This window comes from Lutra lutra, chromosome 18 (assembly GCF_902655055.1).
Source record: "Lutra lutra chromosome 18, mLutLut1.2, whole genome shotgun sequence".
Taxonomy (NCBI): domain Eukaryota; kingdom Metazoa; phylum Chordata; class Mammalia; order Carnivora; family Mustelidae; genus Lutra; species Lutra lutra.
The window spans coordinates 8,681,718-8,704,027 of record NC_062295.1 but is presented as its reverse complement, the minus strand read 5'-3'; the positions used below and the strand labels follow the sequence as shown (position 1 = coordinate 8,704,027).

Below are 22,310 nucleotides of genomic sequence, written 5' to 3'. Positions count from 1 at the left end.
CACTGTGTGAGCTGCAAGAGCCCGCCAAGGCTGCCTGTTCGCAGTCAGCCTTCTAGAAACCGTCACCGCTGGACTCCAGAAAAAGCCTCAGTCCTGCCATCCCCTGGGGAAAGAGGGCCAATATTTACTGTGCACTAGAAACGGGCATTGTGCCAAGTGCTTTCCATAGGCCACTGGGACGGTCCCCATTTTCCAAACGAGTAAGCAACTTTCCCAGCTTGTCAGGCGCATCTCCCCAGGCCCTGCTATCCTCTTGTTTGGGGCCTTGGCGTGGCCCAGCTCCGGGGGGGGGGGGGGGATCGTGTTCATATTGGATTTTAGGTCAAAGCCCCTCCCCCCACCCCACCCCCGCCCTGCACCTAGTTGTGCAAGAAAAGCAAACACAATACCTGGTAGGGATTCTCTCCAGCCCCAGCGCTGGGCTCTGCAGCTCTGGCAGAAAGGGGGGCTCTCCACCCTCCCCCAGCCCGCCAGCTCAGTGGGGGCCCCACTCACCTCAGCCTGAGGAGGGATGAAGCCAGGGAGGGCAAGGCCTCGGCGAGCTTGCAGGCACCCACGTCAGTGATGCTGTTCTGGGACAAGCTGCAGAGACACAGCGAGGGGAAGGGCTCAGCACCCAGTCTGATGGCCTTCCCTATCCGTGCCCACCCAGCTGGGGCAGAGCTGGGGAACTCTCACTTCCCCACACAGTGGCCTGAGCAGCAAACACATGCCTGTCTACCTGGAGGAGAGTCACCGGCAACATGCCGATTCTTAGTAAATACAGATGCTGTCCCACGCTTGGCTGAGTGGGAGTGACGATAAAGAGAGAGCTCATGTGCCCTCCACACCTGTTCTATGATTCGATGGCATCCTTCTCTTCCCTTTGGACCACATTTCCACACTAGACTTGAATACGTGTTCCTATTATTTGTTTAACGTCAGGTCTGTTTTGTTACTGTACTCTTGTGCTCAGCATATAGTAGGTGCTCAGTAAATACTTAAGTGGGTGGGAAAAAGACAGGAAGGAAAGGTTGGAGAGGGAGGGAGAGACGAAGGGAGCAGTGGGGGAGAGAGGGAGAGCTAGCTTACCCACAGCATCACCCAGAATGCTATAAAACTGGGGAAGTCTCAGTGTCCTACAGTGAAAGAAATCCCAAAGCGGATCCTGCAGCCATCCCGAGCCAGTTAAGAAGCGGAGTGTGGACAGGCTTTGACAATCCCCTCTACGTTCAGTAAACGATCATGTGAATCCTCCCACATCACATCCATCCACTTCCCAATACCCAGGACAGTTGGTTGGTTTTTTGAGCCCAGCGTGAGTCTTGAACTCGACTCTAAGGCGTTCCTTTTTTCTTTTTTTTTTTTTTTTAAGATTTTACTTATTTATTTGAGAGAAATCACAAGTAGGCAGAGAGGCAGGCAGAGAGAGAGGAGAGGGAAGCAGGCTCCCCACTGAGCAGAGAGTCTGATGCAGGTCTCGATCCCAGGACCCTGGGATCATGACCTGAGCCAAAGGCAGAGGCTTTACCCACTGAGCCACGCAGGCGCCCCTCTTTTTTCTTTTTTCTTCCTTTAATAAAGATTTACTATTTTGATGATGTTTTAGTGACACATCCTGGTCCATTTCTCCTCTCGCACCGCGCGGCAGAACTTTGTCTCACTAAACGTTATTTACGTTCATCACTGTGTGCTTCATAATCACGGATTTATCTGTTTGCTTGTTTACTAGGAGATAGATCCCTGAGGTCAGGGACTTTGATCGTTGTTTAAAGCGGGGTCTCCAGGACCCCGAACGGTGCCTGCCCATAGCAGGTGCTCCTTCGGGATCTGCTGATGAAATTAACCAATGAAATGACCGAATGGGTGAGTGACCGGAAGAACAGAACGCAAAAGTCCAAGGGCAGTTCCCGCACTCACTTGAGAGTCTCCAGGGCCTTCAGCCGAGGGAAGGTGGCTGACAGCTGCTCGACACCCTCATCCCCGATCTTGTTCTCGCTCAGCGAGTCCAGGCTGCGGGTGGAATCAGATGGAGGGGCTGTCAGCGCACACCCCAGAGGCCAGCGACCTGGGAGCCTCCTCCCATCCCCCCCTTCCTTGGCCACACCATAGACAAACTGTCAAGAGCCAGCCAGGGAACGAGGTTCTGACTCCCCATAGACCTGAATCTTTTGTCCCCACTCCCCCCACCCCCAGCCCCATGAGCTCCGGCAACTTCCTTAACCCTCTCGGGACCACAACTATGCAAAGACCCTGCCTCCTCCTGGCGGTGCCAGGAACAGCATGGGAGCCCGGCGAGGGAAAAGAAGTTTCAGAGGTCACAAGGGGACTCAACCTTCTATGTTCTTGGAGATTCTCTCATCGGTCCTCCCTTCCCTGCAGTGGGGTCATGTGGCCGTTCCCACCAGCCACACTGAGGAAGCAGCAGGAGAGGGGAAGCGAGGGAGGGACAGAGAAGGTCCTTCCGCGTGCACCGTCCCCAGGGGCAGGGTTGGGGTTATCAAAACCAGAGGGCGTCTGCGTCCATACTCACTCCAGATGCTGAAGGGAGGAAAACGCCTCGAGGATCCTCACCAGTTTGGGAAAAGCCTGGGGGCCTGAGACGGAGCCCAGCCTAGAAGGCAAAGAACAGAGGTAACACCCCCAGAACAGTCAAGGCTCCTCAGTGAGGTACCAAGGTAGGTGGAAGGCAGGTCCAGTCTGAGACCCCTCCCCCGGCCCCTCCCTGCCTCCCCAGTGCCCTCCCTCCCCTTGATCCCCACCAGATGGCACCCCAGTCCCTTCTGCTTTGCCAGACTTCACCAAAGCCCCCCTAGAGGCAGCTGGGCTCCAGGCCTGGGGAAGTGGTTCCCAAACTCTGGCCTGAGGACCACCACCAGTCTTGAGAAAAATGGCTTTACTTATCTGCCATTACATTATTTTTAAGTTTTTTAATTAAAAAAATTTATTTATTTTTTAAGTAATCTCTACGCCCATCGTGGGGCTTCAACTCACAACCCTGAGATCAAGCATTGTGTGCTCTACTGACTGAGCCAGCCAGGCGCCCCTGTGTCATTACATTTTTTTTTCTCATATAATTTTTTTTTTCAGCATAACAGTATTCCTTGTTTTGCACCACACCCAGTGCTCCATGCAATCCGTGCCCTCTCCAATACCCACCACTTGCCCCCAACCTCCCACCCCCCCGCCCCTTCAAACATTTTATAACAAATAAAACCATTTATAGAGGACTTATATGCCAGACACACACCAGGTCCTTCACTCAGAGTAGATGTCATTTCATCCTCACAACTCTGAGCTAAGGGCACTTCTTATCTCCATTTTACAGATGGGGAAACCAAGGCACAAAGGGGATTAACTAATTCACACAAGGTCTCACAGTGTGGATCAGCATTTACACCCGACTTCCAGGGAATGAGAAAAATAAAGACGGTGGAGGGCTGTTCTGTTCTGCTTTTAAAATATGGCTAAGTGGACTCAACGTCCATTTAACTGTCCTTTATTCTGAAATCGTGTCCTCTGGGGTGTTTCCTGCAAGAAAATGTTTATTCTTTGATAAAATTATGGTGCCAGCAGGATTTATTGTATGAACCCATTTGATAAAAACGAAAAGGTGGTAACTGCCTATAGTCCCTCAAATTTACTCTAAAATATTCTCTGTCTTTGCAATCTCGAAGTCTGGGAACCGTGAACCTTCGTAAAAGGTCACGAGGGGGGAGTTCGATGTCTGATTTGAAGCTGGGCCCGACCACGTGGCCCCTGTGGGACCATGTGGGCAAATCCTGTCAGCTCAGTCTTGGTCTCCGCAGCATCTGGCCGCTGTCCCATGAGCTTGCCGGAAGGATGATGGCGTTCATGCATCTGACACTGACGGCTCGCCTCCTGGGGGCCAGGTCCATATAAGCCTGTCCAGGACAGGGCCATGAACAAAACAGACAGAGATCCTGTCCCTTGTTCGTGGAGCTGACGGTCCCGGGGGCAAGACAGATAATCAAAGAAATCGGTCGATTATCTGGCATGGGAGATAAGCAGTAATTCAGAGACTAGTACGGTGGCAGTCAGGGTAGTCAGGTAGAATGATACTTTCAAACACGGGAGCATTTGGCTTGGTGGATACGAGAAAGAAGTAAGAGACTAGTGGCGTGGGCCGTGAAGGTGTCTGGGGAAGAGCATCGTGGGCAGAAGGCAAGGCAGTGCAAAGGCCCAGGGGTCAGACCCTGTGTAGTGAACCTGGAGGCCAGCAAGGAGACCCCTGGGGCTGGAGTGAAGGGAGCAGGGAAGGCAGTACAGGATACGGAGGGTACCTCTTCAAGGGCTGACTCAGGGAAGGACCCCGTCCCCCCACAGAGCACCTCACGGGTTCTGAGCAGCCAACAGGCCTTATCTCCAGGCCGTGAGGGCCTGCGTGGTACCAGGCACGGTGGCTGGCAGTCACACACCCAGAATAGTCCTTTCCTTCCTTCCTTCCTTCCTCAGAACTTTCTTGGGGCTTCTGGCCTCCAGGTGGCTAGTCTCCTGGTTCTGGGCCGTTCCACCTCACAGCTATTGTTCCCCAGAGCACACTTCCGACCTCAGCCTCGGGGCTTTTTAAGCTGAAAATAATTCAGAGCCAGAAGGGGCCCTTGGTGATTGTTTTCACGCATTTCCTCTTTCCAGCAACATTTTAAATTCTGTACAAATGTGGCACCTTGTCTCTGTTCAAAACCAGAAATGCTTGTTTTTCCTGGGGTGCGGGGGAGCAGAAATCAGGAGGGGCAGGTAGCTGGTGGGTGACCAGCTGGGGACCTTGGGCAAGCCACTTAACATGGCTAGGCCTCAGTTTTCTCATCTGTAAGATGGGGAAGGCAGTGACCGCCTCCCAGATCATGTGTAAATTGCACTGAGTACACTGTAGGTGTTTAATAATTTCTTCCTAATTGTCAGATGATTTTAGATCTCTAACAGGGATCGTACACGAATTTAGTTTCTTCCTTTGTTGGAGCAAGAGCCAGGCAACCATCAACCCTTCGGTCACCTTCTCCAGAGGGTCCCCTTGGACTCCCCACCCCCTGGCCACTATGGGCCACCAATCACAGCAGGGGGTAACTGTCTATTTACACTAAACTTCGGGCTCATTGAGGACAGTGGCCTCAGTCAATGGACTCTGTCCACTGAATGAATGGGAAGGCGGATGTTCACCGGTAAATGGGCCACTTGGCGTCACACCCAAGAAGCTCCAGCCCCAGCCCTGGCCAGCCGATCCCCAGATGCTGGAAGCTGGCTTCCAAAGGGGCGAGACAATAGGATAAGAATGATTTTGAGGGGGCGCCTGGGTGGCTCAGTCAGTTAAGCATCTGCCTTTGGCTCAGGTCATGATCTCAAGGTCCCGGGATCAAGCCCAGCGTCGGGCTCCAAGCTCAGCATGGCGGAGTCTGCTTGTCTCTCTCCCTCTGCTCCTCCTCCCACTCTCTCTCTCTCTCTCTCTCTTTCTCTCAAATAAATCAATAAAATATTTTTTAAAAATGATTTTGGGGACCTATCTCCATCCCCAGTGGGACAGGCCCCGCTAATAACGGCAGATAAGAGACCTCACAGGGACCCAAGACTGTTCACTCCTCTGCTTACGCAAACTCCAGCTTCTTCAGGTCCCGGACGGCAGGGAGCTCTCCAGCTGTGTCTTCCGAGGAACTCCTTGTCCTGGAGAGAACGGGCAGCAATGTTAGCGGACAGCAGGCTCTTCGCCTGTCCCTGAGCCCCTACACGAGGGATCCAGGATGCCTGCCTCTGGGCCCCAAATTCCCGGGGAGGCCTGCCTTCCTTGGGGGCTGTTGTTGTCCCCTGTTAAAAAAATATCTCAGAGGGTGCCTGGGTGGCTCAGTGGGTTAAGCCTCTGCCTTCAGCTCAGGTCATGATCTCAGGGTCCTGGGATCGAGGCCCGCACTGGGCTCTCTGCTCAGCGGGGAGCCTGCTTCCCCCTCTCTCTCTGCCTGCCTCTGCCTACTTGTGATCTCTCTCTCTGTCAAATAAATAAATAAAATCTTAAAAAAAAAAAAAATCTCAGAATAGGGCGTTATGAAGGCCGTCCTGTGGGTTTCATGGAAAAGAGCCTCGGAGCAGGTGCTTACCAAACCCGGGCCCAGAAGCACACAGTACACACAGTAGGTGGTCCAGCAATGGATGAAGACAGAATGAGAGACAGCTGCTCCACAGCCAACTTTCTCTGCCTTCTGGACCTTCCAGCTTTGCCATCTATCAGATGGGGACAGTTCTCGTCCTGGCTGCCTTGAAAGGCGGCCATCCGTGTTACTTCTGTCACTAGATGCAGAAGGCAACCTCTCTACCCTTATCAGGGAGTGTCTGTCTGGCTCTAGCTGAGGACGAATTGGATTCATGATGGCTAGTTTTGAATGGCACGAGGTGATGGGTCCTGCCCAGGGGGTGCCTACAGCGGGAGATTCTGGGTGGCCTTGGGAGAGCTCAGGTGTCCCCAAGGAGAGGAGAAGTACCAATGGCAAACTTAACGTTGAGTCCTGCCTGTCCTCAACCTGCATGGTCTGTGCCACCTCTCACACCCTCTCCTCCTCACCTCTGGATCTGCACGAGGTTGCCCAAGTCTTCCACATCCTTTGGGGATTTGGCCTTGAAAGGCTCGATGGTGAACTTCTCCTCCACTGCCCGGAGCAGCTCGGTCTCCCCACGCTGCTGTAGAGACTCCCACAGGCCCACCGTGTCACTCAGCGAAGCCCTGCAGAGAAAGGGCCTCAGACCCAGGCACAAGGGCTGGGCTAGACCATAATGGAGGGGCAGCTCCATGAAGGAACCTCCTACCTATTCAGACATTGTCCTCAACTTTATCCCTACCTCCTCCAGGAAGCCTTCTATGTCCACTCCAGTTCCTACTAATGCCTCCCTTTTCTCAGCACTCCCAGTGGTTTGGTTTCGCTTTTTGCTTTGGCTACCAGGGAGCTCAGTGGCGAATCCTTGGTTGAACCAGTATAATGGTACAGGACTTCATAGCTTGGGTGAAGTATATTTGGGGGGAAAGTGGGAGAGATTTTCTGCAGATGAGGCTGAAGTGATCAAACAGATCCCAGAACGACTTAAATGAGCCAAGTTAAGGAATTGGAGGGATAGATATATGACCAGATGCAAGTTCTAGGAAGACTGCTCTGATGGACAGTTGAAGATGAAGCAGAATGGATACTGATTGAAGGGCCGCCTGGGTGGCTCAGCCGGTTAAGTGTCAGATTCTTGGTTTGGCCTCGGGTCATGATCTCAGGGTCGTGAGGTCAAGCCCCACGTCTGGCTCGGCTCAGCGTGGAGTCTGCTTGAGAGTCTTTCCCTCTCCCTCTCCTCCCCCACCTCTCTAAAATAGAAAAAAAAAATTTTAATTAAAAAACTCCACAAATATGGGTGGAAGACGCTGTACTTCACAGGCTGTGTGACCTTGGGCGAGCTGCTGCCCCTCTCTGAGCCTGGATGTCCTCATCTTGAAAACGGAAGGCATCCCTTCCGACCGCCCCCCCCCGCCCGGCTACCATGCATTCTGACCGAGACCCCACCGCGGTGCCCAGCACCAGGACCAGCGCCAAGCCCACAGCAGAAACACTGCCCCCCTGCCCCCACCTGAAATGGGTGACACAGCTGAGTCCCACGAGGCTCCCCAGCCCAGCGGGGTCGATGCCAGTGCTGCGGAGGTCCAGGGAGAAGTCTCGGCCGGCCGCCTCCAAGGCGCTGTGCAGCACATAGGCGTTGGGCGGTGTGAGCCGGGTGCCCAGGAAGGAGAGGCGGGCCGGGAGCCCCTGCACCACGTACTGCCAGAGCCCGGCGTCCGCAGCCTCGTGGGCACAGTGCAGCAGCTCCAGCAGCCGCCCAGCCCGGAGCGTCCCCGGCTGCAGCCGCTTCAGGTACTTGCTGAGCGCCTTCTGCTTCCTGGCCCCCACCGCGGCCCCCGCCGGTCCCGCCAGGGCTCCGAGGCCATCGGCGTGAGGCTGGAAAAGCAGCCCAGCCAGGAAGCGCGGCACGCCCTCCAGCCAGTTGTCATACGGCCTCTTCTTCCTCGGGGTCAAGGCCAAGTACTGTGGCAGCTCCTTGTCCTTGATCTCGGTGCTCAGAGCCAGCCACACGGCCCCCAGGAAGCACTGCAGGAGGAAGCTGGAGAAGGCCAGCTCCGCGTCCGGGGCCCCCGGGACGGGCTGCACCAGGCCTTGGGCCACGGCCCAGGCCCTCACCTCCGCGGACGGGAACTGGCTGTCCCGCAGGGTGCCACGGTGTCTTCGGCCCAGCTCCCAGGCCAGCCTGGCCAGTCCCGCCAGGGCCCCCGGGGGGCTGTCGCGGGCCGCAGGGCTCAGCAGCCCCACGTAGAGTCCCGTGAGCGTGGAGGGCAGCTCAGCCTCGCCGCCCAGCTCCAGGAGGGCCTCGGAGAGCTGGCACACGGCCCGGCACACTGTGGGACTGTGGCTGAGGCTGAACAGGAAGGGCCGGCCACGGAGGAGCGCCAGGGCTCGTTCTCGGCGCTCGGGGACCCCAGCGCGCTCCAGGTAGCTGGTCACGTAGGTCTCCGCCTGCTCGGCGGAGAAGCCGGTCACCTCGAACAGGACATCGGCCTTGCTGAGGCTCTGGGCCAGGCGGCCCCGGGGCCGGGCCGTGAGCAGCACAGTGCAGCCTCGCAGCAGCTTCCTCTGGAAGAGCCCAGCCAGCAGCCCCCGGAAGGAGTGCGGCTCTGTGGACACAGGTCCGCCTGCGCTGTGCAGGAGGCCGTCTTGGCCTTCGAGACCCTCGAAGGCGTCCAGGATGAGCAGAACCCGGTCGGGCCTCCTCAAGACATAGCTGAAGACCTCGTCCGCGGGCTGTGGCTGGGGGCCCAGGCAGAAGAGCAGATCCTGCAGGCGGTAACTGTCCCCCGCGCGGTCCAGACAGTGGCAGGGGAAGTAGAAGACGAAGTCGTACTGGGGCAGCTGGCCGCAGGCCCAGGCGCGGCTCACTTCCCGGGCCCAGCGGCTCTTCCCCTGTCCTGCTTTACCCAGCACGGCGATCACCTGCGTCTCCCGCGGTCGCCGGCGGTCCCCGGCAGCCAGCAGCACCTCGGCCAGACCCCCGCGGGCCAGCTGCCGCTCTGCCCAGTCCGGGGTGGCCAGCTCCCGCTCCTGGCTCTTGTCGCCGCTCCTCTCCAGCCGCGCCCTCACCAGCTCCACCTCCACCAGGATGCCTTCCGGGTCTGCGGGCTCGGCCCGGTACTTGTCCCGGAGGGAACGGCAGAACTGCTCCACGCTCTCTGCAAAGGCCCAAGGGCGTGTGTGTCTGTGCGTGTCATGGGTAGGGACGGTGCTAGCAGCAGGATAGGCCATCACCAGCCCCACGGCCACCACCAGCGTCTTGGCCCCCACCCGCTGCCTTGTGACGCAGACTTCATTCATTCATTCATTGACTCTCACACCCCTCATTCACCTGTCTTCTCCCTTCCTTATCCGCCCCTTCATTTACTCCCTAACCCCCTTCTTTAGCACCCTCGCTACAGAAAGTCCATGGGGTGGGGGGCGGTATTGAGAGTTAAGAGAGTGGAATCCGTGTATCTGGTTCAAATCCCAGGTCCATAGCTAATTACTGAGCATGTTATGGACCCTGCTATGGCTCCAGGAGTCCCCCAGGAGTCCCCGCTCTGCAAAAGGGAGATGTTATTAGGGCTTGATTCCATGTATCTGTATCTTGATATTAGGCATGATTCCATGTATCTGCTTAGAAGAGCTCACAGAACAGAGTGAGACTTGGGGCTCAGTCCTGGTCTCATCATCCCACTTCCCATCACCCCGGTGCCCAGAGTTAGCTCTCTCCTTCATCTGCTCTCCCCTCATTCATTCCCTCGGCCTGGAAAACCAGATGCCAACCCCCCGGGGTGGGCTTACAAGGGCGGGACCTCTGCACACATGATTTGCTCACAGAACAGTAAAGGAGCAGAGGCGTGAGCAAGGCAGCCAACAGGAAAGGGCTGAGTACAGTGTTGAGTGACTGAGACAGAGCCAGATATGGGTTTCCACCTCCTGTCCCCAGGGCACAGAGAGTCCACCCCCTCTCACTCACCAGGCCATTTTGGAGGCTTGCTGGAGACTTCATGAGCTTCCAGGCACTGGGTAGGGGACATCTGGTCCTCTGCGGATGAAGAAATTTGGGTGAAGGTCGTTCCCCGGGGACCTTCCTGCCTCAGGGACATTCAGTCCTCTCCAAAGGCAGAACCAACGGGTGAGGGGGCTGGGTCGGGGGCTGGGTCTCCCCCGAGACAATGGTCATAAGGTGGTGAGCTGAGGCTGCATCCCACTCAAAGAGGCCTTTCTTGGGCCAGCGCTGCTTTACAAATTTTAACCAGTGCTTTAAAAAGCGTAATACCTGTGTAAAAACCGAGAATTTGCAGATTCTGTTGACCATTCAGAAGGTCTGGCTGCACTGGGTCTGGTTTCGTGCCCGGTGGCAAGCAGCGGAAGGCCAGTGGTCCAGTTTAGATGGAACATGGGTTCTCTTTTGCCCTCCACTCCGAGACCCCCCTGCCTTGTTTTACCTATAAACACAGCCTGCTTGTCCCTGTGGACAGGCTCATGGACCTGATTGAGATGATGCCTTCGCCTAGGGCCTCTGTCCTGCTTCCTTTAACTCCCATGAGCCCCCAAGGGTCCTTACCTGTTGTATTTGCACGGGAGGTCAAGGCTGGTTCTGGCATGCCAGGAAGGTCAGTTGCAGACGGAGCAAAGGGGCTGGTAGAGCCAGGCCGATCTGGGGACTTGGGGAGGCTCTGCACAGCTGGGCCATTAGAAGGAAGCACTTGGCTGGCCTGGGGCATCTTGCCTATATTGGGACAAAGGGAAGGGTCAGAACAACTAGGTATCCACCCCGGGCCCCACTTGGGTCACCCCTCTATCCCAAAGGAGGCTGAGCAGCTTGGAAAGTCTGGGGAGGAGACTGGGGAACTTCCAAAGGAAGACCTCTCAGGACAGGACTGAGGAAAGAACTCTGGAGTTACACCTAGCTCACTGCGACTTGGTTTCCCCACCTGTGAAATGGGCACAGTCTGTTACAGTAACACTCTTCGTGCTCTGCGGTCAGTGCTCATTGGTCTGGATGTCAGGTCAGGCATGTTCCCTTGCTTTGGGGCCACCAGTGCCTTATACAAAAAACCCAGCCTCCAACGTTTAAAGGATGCTCTTGGATTGGGTGAAAGTCTTGCCCACTGGCTTCATCCTCTCTCCCAGCCCTGAAAGCCCAAACGAGCCTTGCCCTGGGCAATTCACAGCTCCTCAGTGGGGGAGGTCAGCAGGGACCAGCCTGCCAATCAGGAAAGAAGGCAATTCCAAAAAGCCACGCAAAGAGGCACATAAAACCTCCCACCACCCTACGCTAAGAGAGTGCAGAAGAGCCTCCGTGACTCTTGTAAGCTTCTCATTTTGTTTGGCTTGTGAATGAGCAAGTATTGATGTGATTTTTAAATATAATAAGGTTTAACACAAAGGGGGAACAAAGGCAAATCTAAGGCTTAGTGGGGGAAAGAGATAGATACATAGAAAGCTACAGCCCCTGAGTAGGTCCTTCACCCACACCACCTCGGGGACCTCTACTCTTATGCTTTGATAGATGGGAAAGGGGGTCAGAGAAGGGTGTTCTGGGGAGGGAGGATTATGAGAAGGTGTCAAATGCTTGGGGTTGGGGGAGGACGGGGCAGGGAGTGCTCAGATAGCCGCAAGAGGGGGCAGGGTGGAGGAGGCTAGGTCTCGAACACTCACCTTGATAGATGACCATACTGGACACCCCTGTCCCAGGCCCTGAGATCTGCCAGAGCCCCTGGGGCAGAGAGGGGAGGCTGGGGACAATCTGAATGGGTCCAGCAGGAAGGCTGAGGCAGCCCAGCAAGGAACTGGGAGGAACTGCAAGAGACAAAGGCAGTGAGCGCCAGTGTTCGTAATCCCGTTCTCTGATTATGCAATTAAGACCTGACTCCCTCTCTAAAGGGCTCCACTGTCCCCCAGAGCAGCAGCTGTGTCTGTCCCCAGCACCCAGCAGAGTGAGCGGGCAGACAAGGTCCTCAGCTCATAGCTGATGAACGAAGACGGCTGCTGGGCAAATGCCCTCATAGGAGGGTACTCCTGGCTCTATCTCCCAGGGAGGTTTCCTGTTGAGGCACATTCTCGGGCACAGACTGAGCTGATGGGGACCCTGAGGGATGGGACTAGCTGGGAGGGATATGGGTGGCACCAACATGGGGGGAGGGTTCCTGTCCCTGGTGGGCCTTGCTGTGGCCACTTTTCAGGCACCCCCGGGAGGGAGGAAAACGACCCCTCTTCAAGTCCCTAATATACCAGGCATCAGGATGGTCTCCTCCAGCCAACGCTGGCTGGATTCTGGCTCCTTGTTGAACACAGCAGGAGGTGACAGGCAGGGCAGTGCCGAGGAGTCGCTCACTGGCCCCACCAGGAACGTGCCAGTCACCATGGGCACAGTGACGGGCTCAGCTGTGAGGAAGAGGACCACGTTAGATCCAGGGGACCATGGGTGGGATCTGAGGGGGCGTCTGGCGGGGCCCTTCTGGGGAGGATCACAGAAGCTGAGTGGATCTCTCTCCTGGCAGTTGGAGGGAGCTCCTGTCCTTTTCTCAGCCCTGGGGGAAGCTGTTCTGTCGGCAACTTCCCTGTGCCAGGCAGTCTTCCACGCCCCTGGCCTCTCCCTGTCACTGGCTTTTGGGTCAGGCCCCTACCACCTTCCACAGCCAGCCACTGAGCCCCTGGGGGGACCCTACGAGGCCCCAAGCACTCCCCAAAGGAGGCAAGGTCTGTGCTGTGCTGTCCCATCTGAGTGGGGCAGTTTCTGTCCTCCCTTTAGTAAGCAGATAGAAGAGGATAGACATTTGCTTTTCCCATCAGATTGGGAGCTCTCTGAACACAGGAACTACTTCTCTATCACCCCGGGGTCTTCACAGGCAGAGCTCCTGTCTCCTCCATCAGACTGGTGGTCTTGGAAAGTAGGAACCCAGTCTCTCCCATCAGACTAAGAGATTTCCGAAGGCAGGGATCACTTCTCCAGCGTTCTGGATTCTTCAGGGGCGGGGACCCAGTCTCCCCCACCAGATTAGAACTTTCTGAGGGCAGGGACTAGGCTTCCCTCATTAGACTGTGAGCTGCTTCCTTACTCTGGAAAAACACCTTCGCAATAACAACTGAGTGGGATGAGAGGGGAGGTGGAGGGAGAGGACGCAGCCTCTGGTAGGGGACGGTGAGCCTGGGGAAGAGGCTCGCTGAGGCAAAGGGCTCTCAGGAGGCCAGAGGGCGCTGGGTGACCAGCTGACCCTAGATGACTCCGCCCTCCAAAAGGAGAAGTGTGGTCTGGGAGGGGCAGCGGAGTAAGGCAGAAAGTGGGACCTCAACTCTGACTCAGAATTTAAGAAGGGGTGTCGGGGGAGAGGCTTTGTAGAAGTTGAATCTCCCAGTGGCCTTTAAACGGCAGAGCAGGGGCAACGGAGTCATGACCGAATCTTGGTTTGAATCCCAGCTCCGCCTCTCACTGGCTGTGTGATCTTGGACAAGTGACCTCCCCTCTCTGAGCCTTGGCTTTCCACTGCCAGTTCATTCATGGTCCTGAAGAGGCCCTGGCTTCCCTGCCTCATACTCTGCCCCCCACCTCGGTGCACCCCACCCTGCTCACCTAGCTTCCTGTGCTTCAAGTCCACGGGCAGCTCCTCTGGGAAGGCTGCAAAGACAACATCATGGTTAGCCGCCCCAAGGAAGGTGTGGTCCCGGCTATGAGGGGCCCATGAACCCCAGGAGCCCCTATGGCCTTGCCTTTAATGGCTGGGAAGTGGCCCTGCAGCTCCCAGTCCCTCCCCTTCCCCCGACCCTTGTCACCCTGCTGGCCTGCTTGTGCCCAAACCCCACCTTGAAGACCCCGGGCAGTGAGGGAGAGGGCAGAGAGGGAGAGGCAGAACCACAAAGGGGACACAAGACGATTATGAGTTTAGGAAAATAAAAACAAAAACAACAACAACCTGCTTTGGGGTCCCTCCCTAGCCCGGTGTTTCTGCAACAGAGCCTCTGTGAGCCCTTCTTTTTTTTTTCTTTAAAGATTTTATTTATTTATTTGACAGACAGAGATCACAAGTAGGCAGAGAGGCAGGCAGAGAGAGAGAGGGGGAAGCAGGCTCCCCGCAGAACAGAGAGCCCTATGCGGGGCTTGATCCCAGGACCCTGGGATCGTGACCTGAGCTGAAGGCAGAGGCTTTCACCCACTGAGCCACCCAGGCACCCCGCCTCTGTGAGCCTTTGATCACTCATCTGGGAAACAGAGGCAGAGCTTCCTACTCTGCAGTAACGCATGGAAAATCGGTGAGCTAAGTATCGAGCAGTAGCACACTAGCGGGGGAAAAGTCCTACGCGCCCCTCAGCAAGGGGCTGCCTAAATCACGGTTCACCCACCCAGCGAAATTCCACGCGGCGCTGGAGGAGAACGAGAATGCTAACGGACCTACGGGGAAGTGTACTGGTGTCTGCAGTTTACTTTGAAATGTTCCCAATAGAAAACGAATGGATGAGTGGGTGGATAGAGGGATAGATGGACGGACGGACAGAGGTATGTTAAGGGAAACATTTGCAGCATGATTCTTTCCCCTTTATTTCATGTTGCAAAGCTTCATAGTAAAATGCTGGGGAAAATGCTTATCAAATAAAACAAACAAAGCAAGCCAGCAAGAGGAATTCCCTGGAGGGAACCAGCCAAGTAGGCTGTTTTCAGGGAGGCGAACTGAGGGTCTAGGGGACAGGAGTGGGAGGGAGATTTTTTTTTCCCACTGAATATCCTCGCACCTTTTGAATTTTTATAGCATGCACCTGCTTTATCTGTGGACAGATCACGTAATAGGTACAAGTCTGATATGTGGTCTGGAACGTAGTAAGCTCTCACTCGACCGTTGAGCCCATTTTACAGATATTCGCACTCGGTGGACATTTACTGAGGCGCTACTGGAGGCCCTGTGCTAGATCCTGGGGGTGTAGTTCACGAGGAAGGAAGACAAGATCGCTGTTCTCGCAGCAGGGAACCAGGCAAAAGGCAATACATTTTAAAAAGTCCTGATGGTGACAAGTGCTAAGGGACGAGGAGAGACACACACGAGGTGAAAATCAGCAAGGTGATCCATGTGGAAAGGTGGTCAGGGAAGGCCTCCAGGAGGAGGTGACATGTTAGCCAAGACCTCAAGGATTCATAGGAGCCTGCCTTGGGAAGAACTGGGAAAAGGGTGTTCCAGATAGAACCTCAAGAGCCAAGGGCACGTGAGGCCCTGAGGCTGGAAAGAGTACGTGAGTTCTAGGAATGGTAGGAAGCCAGTGTGGCTGGAGTGTCCTGCCCCATGGCAGGCTTGGAGAGGTGGGAAGGGTCAGATCATATCTGCCTTGTGTATGTATTTGGTAGCCATTGGAGGGTTAGCAGGGCAGCAAAGTGATCTGATTTGCATTTAAAAACTGATGGGATAAAAAGATGACAGCCAGTAAGGACAGATTAAGGAGAAAGGGAGACAGAGTAGGAGGCGCAGAGAGGGATAGGCACTTGCTCAAGGCCACAGAGTCCAGAGATAACAGACCCGGACTCATACCCAGTTCTTGCTGACTCTAGAATCTACGGTTGAAGACACCTCCCTCAAAGACAGGGGTGACAACTAAGGATGAAAGAGAAGCCAGAGCCCAAAGGTCCCTAGAGACACACCTGGAGAATGGCCTTAGCACCAGGGCTGTCTGCTTCCTCCCTGGGTCACCAGGGAGAAATGGTGAGGGGAATGAAGGGTGGGACATCCAAACCCAGGCAGCGCAGACAGGACTTAACAAAGGAAGCCACTGGGAGCCACAGCAGGCTCTGGAGCCAAGGCAGGGCCAGGAGTCAAGCAGGCTGAAGTCAGATCTGAGAAGGGCTTACTCACGTCTTTTCTGACTTTTCTGCCCTGCTTCCTCCAACACCTCCACATTCTCGCTGATCATTTCTTCCAATCCTATGTGCTCGACTTTGGGGGGAAAAAAAAAAAAGAGACTGTGACACACAGTCAGCGGACGCCCAAAGTGAGCCTTCATTGTCCCTGTGCTGGGGCAGGATCTGACCATCCTTCAAAGGGAGGTCATCAGGTTGCTCGCCAAGGAACAAGGAAGGAAATGCAGGCTGAGCCAAGAGTCCCCCAACTTACTGAAAATGTCTTTGCCCAGACCATCCAGCTGGGAGTCCTGAAACACATACTGGTCCAGTTCCGCTGCCCAGACAAGGAAAAGAACAGTCAGTCAATGAGTTTTCTGAATACCCACTGTGTGCCTGGCCTTGGGGTGGGCACCAGGGAACTGTGACCCTCCAGCCTTGGCATGCACGGGGCGGGGGGCTCAATCAGCGTTTCCTGACTCAAAGATCGAATTAATGAAGGAACCCTGAACCTTCATGGGCTCTCAGTCTAGTTGAAGGGATGATACACATCCATGAAAACTTAACTATTGCTGTAAAGTAGTACAAGGCAGTGTGGTAGAGTTGTCACGGGCTTTAAGTTTCAATCCCAGCTTGACCCCCGTTAACCCTACTAGCTGTGCAAGCTTGGACCAATGACTTAACCTCTCTGGGGCTCCACGTCCTCAGCTGTGTAATGAGAATAAGAAATGCCTACAACCCAAGGATGCATGGTGAGGATTAGAGGCTCTGCCTCTAAGTTAAAGCATCAGATACAGTAGCCAGGACACCACAGGCACTTAAGAAACAGTGGTTCTTTTTATCAGATGGTACATGACTGGGAGCCCAGGGAAAGACAGCTGTCATGGCAAGAGGGCAGAGGAAACAGTGTATGGCAGCATGGGTCTGTCAGGGAGGGCTCCAGAGGGAAGGGATCTCAGAGCCAGCCATTGAAAGATGGTCACAGGGGCACCTGGGTGGCTCAGTGGGTTAAAGCCTCTGCCTTCGGCTCGGGTCACGATCCCAGGGTCCTGGGATCGAGCCCCACACCGCCTCTCTGCTAGCCGGGGAGCCTGCTTCCTTTCCTCTCTCTCTGCCTACTTGTGATCTCTCTCTCTCTCTCTCTGTCAAATCAATAAACAAAATCTTTAAAAAAAAAAAAAAGGAAAGAAAGAAAGATGGTCACAGTCAGAGAGGTGGAAAGCGGAGGGTTTTGGGCAGTGAGGACGGGGTGAGGAAAGGTGTTTGAGAAACTCAGAGACAGGTGTCTGCAGGCAAGTTTCATGTTGGGGGAAAGGTAGGGCTTGGTTTTATCAGCAATGGAGAGCCATGAAAGGGCAGCAGTGACCTTGATATCTCTGATGATGGTGATGGTGGTAGTGAGGTCGGGGTGGGCGGGGCACCTGACTCACCCTATGCAAATTCCTTTCTTTCCTAAACACTTTACACAGAGAAACTCATCCAATCCTCAGCCATCCCATGAGGGAGGTGTGATTATTATACCTACCATGCACATATGGAAGCCATTTTCTACATATATTTCAAGATGCCTCAAATGATTGCACGCTCAGGCCAGAGCCTGGCTTTCTAGAAGCACAGAGAAAGCCCAATGATTTGGACGAAGCTTCCCCCTTCCCTTGCTTTGGCAGCTTCCACTTCCTGCAAAAAAAACCCCTAAATCCTAAGTAATGCTCAAATCCTTCATCACTGCCTCCAGCTGTGAGAAATAAGAAAGTCCTCAACACCAAACACTTCTGCTTCCTCAAGTAAGTTCCCAAGAAGGAAAGGAAGTGGGCAGACATCTCAGTTCTGTAATTTTTGAGACACACAGTTACTACTCTCCATTTTCCACTTTGTGTGCTGCAGGATTAACTGTGGACTGGGGAAAGACTGGCCACATTCACGCTATGCACGACCTCCCGAGTTATGTGGCTCTTGGGTTGCCAGGAAAAGGGCCACAAAGAACAGTTGTGCAGGTTCTGCACAAGGTTGCCCAGCAAGAGGAAAAATGGGGGTTGTATCCTCCATAAGAGGGGGCATCTTTTTCTAACTCAACAGAGACTATGAGATAGTCATAAGGAGGGAAACTTTACCCCACTCCCCTCCAAAAAACAAAAGCAAAAACCAACAGCAACACCTCTCCCCAAAGAGTCCTGCCCTTATTTCAAAGTAGTAGCCCTTTTTAAACCTGCAGATAAGCCTCTCAGCTTAAGCCTTAGAGAACTTCCCCACCCTAGACAATTTCCTCTTCATGGTTAAAAAGAAGGACTTTGAAATGAGAAAGACCTAGCTTTCAATCTCGTGGCTGACCATTGCTATCTCTAATGCAGGCTTGGGTACATTCCTTTAACTCTCTAAGCCTCGATTTCCTCCTCTGCAAAAAGGAGATATTAATAGGATCTATTTCCTTTGTTGTTGTTGTATGGATTCAATGCAGTAACACACATACAGTGATCAGTGAGCAAAAAATGAGCCCAAATGGTAGATATTACAAATACTAGAGTCATTTGGCTTAGGAGCTAGGGAGAAGACAGGGAGGGGTATATGGTATGGGCTGTGTGGAAGGAAGCAAGAAGAGCAAGAAATATAAAAAGGTATAGAACTGGAGGCAGAGAATATAAAAGACTTTGCCTGGTGGTCATTGGGCAAGAGGTCATCTCCCCATTTCCCTGGAGTCTCTTTTCTAGCTCTTGCTCTGCAATCCCCCCCCCCACCCTTGCCCTAATTTATGAGGGAGGAGCTTTCTGTGACTTGTAGTGAATGGGTGAGGTTAGCAAAAGAAAAAAAGGAACTCTTCCCCTCGACTGGCCTTTTTCTGGGTTCAGAATGCTTCCTCACCGATATTGGCATAAGCCTCCCTGGTCTCTTCATCACCTTCGATGTCACACAACAGTTTGCTGAACTGTTCGCAGTTGATGGTGTCCATGTCGGGTTCTGGAGGGAAAGCCCCACGGATGAAGCAGGAAAAGTCTGGGAAGAGGGCTAGTGGGGAAGGAAGGAGAGGCGGGGGGGGGGGGGGGGGGGGGGGGGGGCGGGGCTGGGGGGGAAGTCCCCTCCGGAAGCAAAGGAGCTGTCCGTGGTGCTGACCAGAGCTCAGCGGTCAGAACGTAGCCTGCCCAGCCTCCCCACCCCCCAACCCCCAGTTGCTGAGGGGTGAGGAAGGACCTGGGAGGGGCCAGAGCAGGGAGAGCCCACCTGAGCAGAGCTCAAGCTCTTCTCTAGCCAGGTCCGTCTGGTCATAGAGGTTGTAGAGCTGCAAGGGATCAGCACTGCTGTTGAGAAGCTCCAGGTACCCGCCTTCTAGAGGCCCCAGCTCCATGGCAGCACACTGCCCACTGCCTGGAAGGGAGACACATTCAGTCAGTGCAGGGAGCATTGGAAAGATGTAGAGAATTAACACCTACCACAGTTCCTAGCTGGGTCACCTGGTGAAGGCCAGAGTTTGGGAGAGCCGGAGAAAGCGAGCAGAAGTGCTCATTCGGCACCTCTTACACACTCCGGGCAGTGGCGAGAGGAAGTCCTATCTCCTTCCCCCAAGGAACTTATAATCACTCTGGGAAGATGCCCACCATACAGGAAAGGGAACTGGGGAAGGGTAGATTCAAGACCTCTTACACCTGGGAGCCAGGAGACTCCGGGTCCAACTCTGGCGCTGCCATGGTAAGAGTCGAGATCTGTAGAGCATCTACCATGTGCCAGACACATGGGCTGGAACTTTCCATTCTTACATCAAAAACCATATGAGGTAGATACTCTTACTACCCTCACTTTTCACATGAAGACGCTGAGGATCCGAGAGGGGAGGTGACAGACCTAAAGTGACCCAGCTCCACGTGGAACCGGGATTTGGTGCTGGGCATTCTGATACAAGCAGATGCAATTAAGTGCTACGCTCTATCACCTTAGGTGATCTCGAACAAGTCTCTGCTCCTCTCCATGCCTCAGTTTCCTAAGCTGTAAATTGCAGGAGTCGGGGCAGATTCTAAGATTCCTCATTTGGTGAAGGGTGTATCAGATACCTTCGATTCTGCTTCATTCAACCTTCCAAACACCCTGGACATGTCCATGCAAAAACTAGTATGTGAAATTTCATAGATGAATAATTCATAACAGCCGAAACAGGGAAACAACTCAAGTTTCTCTCAATAAATGAATCAACAGGGGCACCTGGGTGGCTCAGTGGGTTAAAGCCTCTGCCTTTGGCTCAGATCATGAGCCCAGGGTCCTGGGATTGAGCCCTGAATCGGGCTTTCTGCTCAGCAGGGAGCCTGCTTCTCTTCCTCTCTCTCAGCCTGCCTCTTTGCCTACTTGTGATCTCCATCTGTCAAATAAATACATTTTTTAAAAAGATTTTATTTATTTATTTGACAGAGAGAGATCACAAGTAGGCAGAGAGGCAGGCAGAGAGAGAGGAAAGCAGGCTCCTCACAGAGCAGAGAGCCCGATGTGGGGCTCGATCCCAGGACCCTGAGATCATAACCTGAGCCGAAGGCAGAGGCTTTAACCCACTGAGCCACCCAGGCGCCCCAATAAATACATTTTTTAAAAAATCAACAAAAAGGGATAAATCCAAACCATGGAATACTATTCAGCCAGAAAAAGAATAAGGTACTGATACAAGTTACAACATGGATCAAACCTGAAAACATGATGATCATCGAAAGAAGCCAGACACAAGGGGCCATGAATGGTATGATCCCATTTATATGAAAGTGCAGAATAGGCAAATCCTTACAGATAAAGTAGAATAGTGGTGGGCTAGGGTTGGGAGAGAGTTGTGGAAAAAACCAGGGGGCAAATAATCATGGAGGTGGTGTTTCTTTTGGGGGCTGTCAAAAACGTTCTTTAGCGAATGTGGGGATGGTTCTACCACTGTGTGGATATACTACAAAGACCACCAGCGGTGCATTTTATTTTATTTTATTTTAAGATTTTATTTATTTGTTTGACAGACAGAGATCACAAGTAGGCAGAGAGGCAGACAGATAGAGAGAGAGGCGGAAGCAGGCTCCCCGCAGAGCAGAGAGCCCGATGTGGGGCTCGATCCCAGGACACTGGGATCGTGACCTGAGCCAAAGGCAGAGGCTTTAACCCACTGAGCCACCCAGGTGCCCCCCAGCAGTGCATTTTAAATGGGTGAATTGCACGGGACCTGGGTGGCCCTGTTGGCTAAGTGTGCAATTCTTGATTTCAGCCGAGGTCATGATCTCAGGGTCCTGGAATTGAGCCCCATGTTGGGCTCCCTGCTCAGCAAGGACTCTGCTTGAGACTGTCTTCCGCTCTTTCTGCCCTTCCCCCTCCTCCCTCTCCCTCTCTTTCTAAAAATAATTACTTAAAAAAATAAATGGGTGAATTACACACTATGTGAATTACATCCCAATAAAGCTGTAGACACAAAACAAAAACCAGCCTGGGAAGATAGGTATTATTGTCTCCATTTTGCAAATGAGGCCAAATAACATCGCTGATAACACGCAGCTCTTTCTGGGTAGAACCACTCTGAAGCCTCATGCACCTGCCTCGGGGCTCCTGTTCCACTCCCTAGTGGGTTCATTTTCCAGACCCGCTGGAGCAAAGCACCACAAACTGAGCAGCTTAAAACAGCAGAGCCTTGGGGCACCTGGGTGGCTCAGTGGGTTAAGCCTCTGCCTTCCGCTCAGGTCATGATCCCAGGGTCCTGGGATGGAGCCCCGCATTGGGCTCTCTGCTCAGCAGGGAGCCTGCTTCCTCCTCTCTCTCTGCCTGCCTCTCTGCCTACTTGTGATCTCTGTCTGTCAAATAAGTAAATAAAATCTTTAAAAAAAAAAAAAAAAAACAGCAGAGCCTTAGTCGCTCACCATTCTGCGGGTCAGAAGTCCAAAACCAAGGTGTTGCCAGAGGCTCTAGGGGACAGTCCTTCCTTGCCTCTTGTAGCTTCTGGAAACCCTCAGCATTCCTTTCCTTGTGACCATGTGGCCAGATCCCTATAATCTCTGCCTCACTGGTCCCATCATCTCCTCTGCATGTCTCAAACCTTCTCCCTTTCTCTTAAAAGGACACTTGCCTTTGGATTTAGGACCACCCGCAAAATCCAAGATGATCTTATTCCAAGGTCCTTAACTTGATTACACCTACAAAGACTCTTTCTCCAAATAAGGTCACATTCACAGGTTCTAGGGATTTGATGTGGACATATCTTTGGTGGGGGGGACATTCATCCTTCTAGACATGAAATGCAGACAATTGCTGGAAGGACTCAGAGTTTCTTAGAAGAGGCAGGAGGGGAGCTGGCCTTGAAGGCCAGAGGATCTGCCAGAGCCTTCTGAGTGCCCCCGCCTGGGCCACAAGAAAGTGGAGGTGAAGTGGGAAAGACCAAAGAGGGGAGGGTCAGGGAAACACACGCACACAATTCACCACTACCCTCCAGCTGCTTC

The 22,310-nt window shown here is 53.8% G+C and overlaps 1 protein-coding gene across 9 annotated transcripts in view; it reads right to left on the bottom strand.

Moving 5' to 3' along the window:
- Window positions 1–22,310, bottom strand: part of CIITA (class II major histocompatibility complex transactivator) — a 46,319-nt gene that overhangs the window by 4,016 nt on the left and 19,993 nt on the right. For 7 of the 9 annotated variants that reach the window (XM_047713368.1, XM_047713369.1, XM_047713370.1 and 4 more), the window contains 15 exons: window positions 19,093–19,236; window positions 18,736–18,831; window positions 16,154–16,216; window positions 15,896–15,976; window positions 13,636–13,680; window positions 12,297–12,449; window positions 11,724–11,864; window positions 10,627–10,791; window positions 10,036–10,104; window positions 7,585–9,232; window positions 6,545–6,703; window positions 5,584–5,655; window positions 2,513–2,593; window positions 1,900–1,992; window positions 496–582 (listed from right to left, as the gene is read on the bottom strand). In XM_047713368.1, the coding sequence (XP_047569324.1) occupies window positions 496–582; window positions 1,900–1,992; window positions 2,513–2,593; window positions 5,584–5,655; window positions 6,545–6,703; window positions 7,585–9,232; window positions 10,036–10,104; window positions 10,627–10,791; window positions 11,724–11,864; window positions 12,297–12,449; window positions 13,636–13,680; window positions 15,896–15,976; window positions 16,154–16,216; window positions 18,736–18,831; window positions 19,093–19,236 (3,097 nt within the window). Of the gene's footprint in view, window positions 1–495; window positions 583–1,899; window positions 1,993–2,512; window positions 2,594–5,583; window positions 5,656–6,544; window positions 6,744–7,584; window positions 9,233–10,035; window positions 10,105–10,626; window positions 10,792–11,723; window positions 11,865–12,296; window positions 12,450–13,635; window positions 13,681–15,895; window positions 15,977–16,153; window positions 16,217–18,735; window positions 18,832–19,092; window positions 19,237–21,734; window positions 21,757–22,310 lie in introns of those variants that run through there. The other 2 variants (XM_047713377.1, XM_047713376.1) reach the window with 2 other exon arrangements.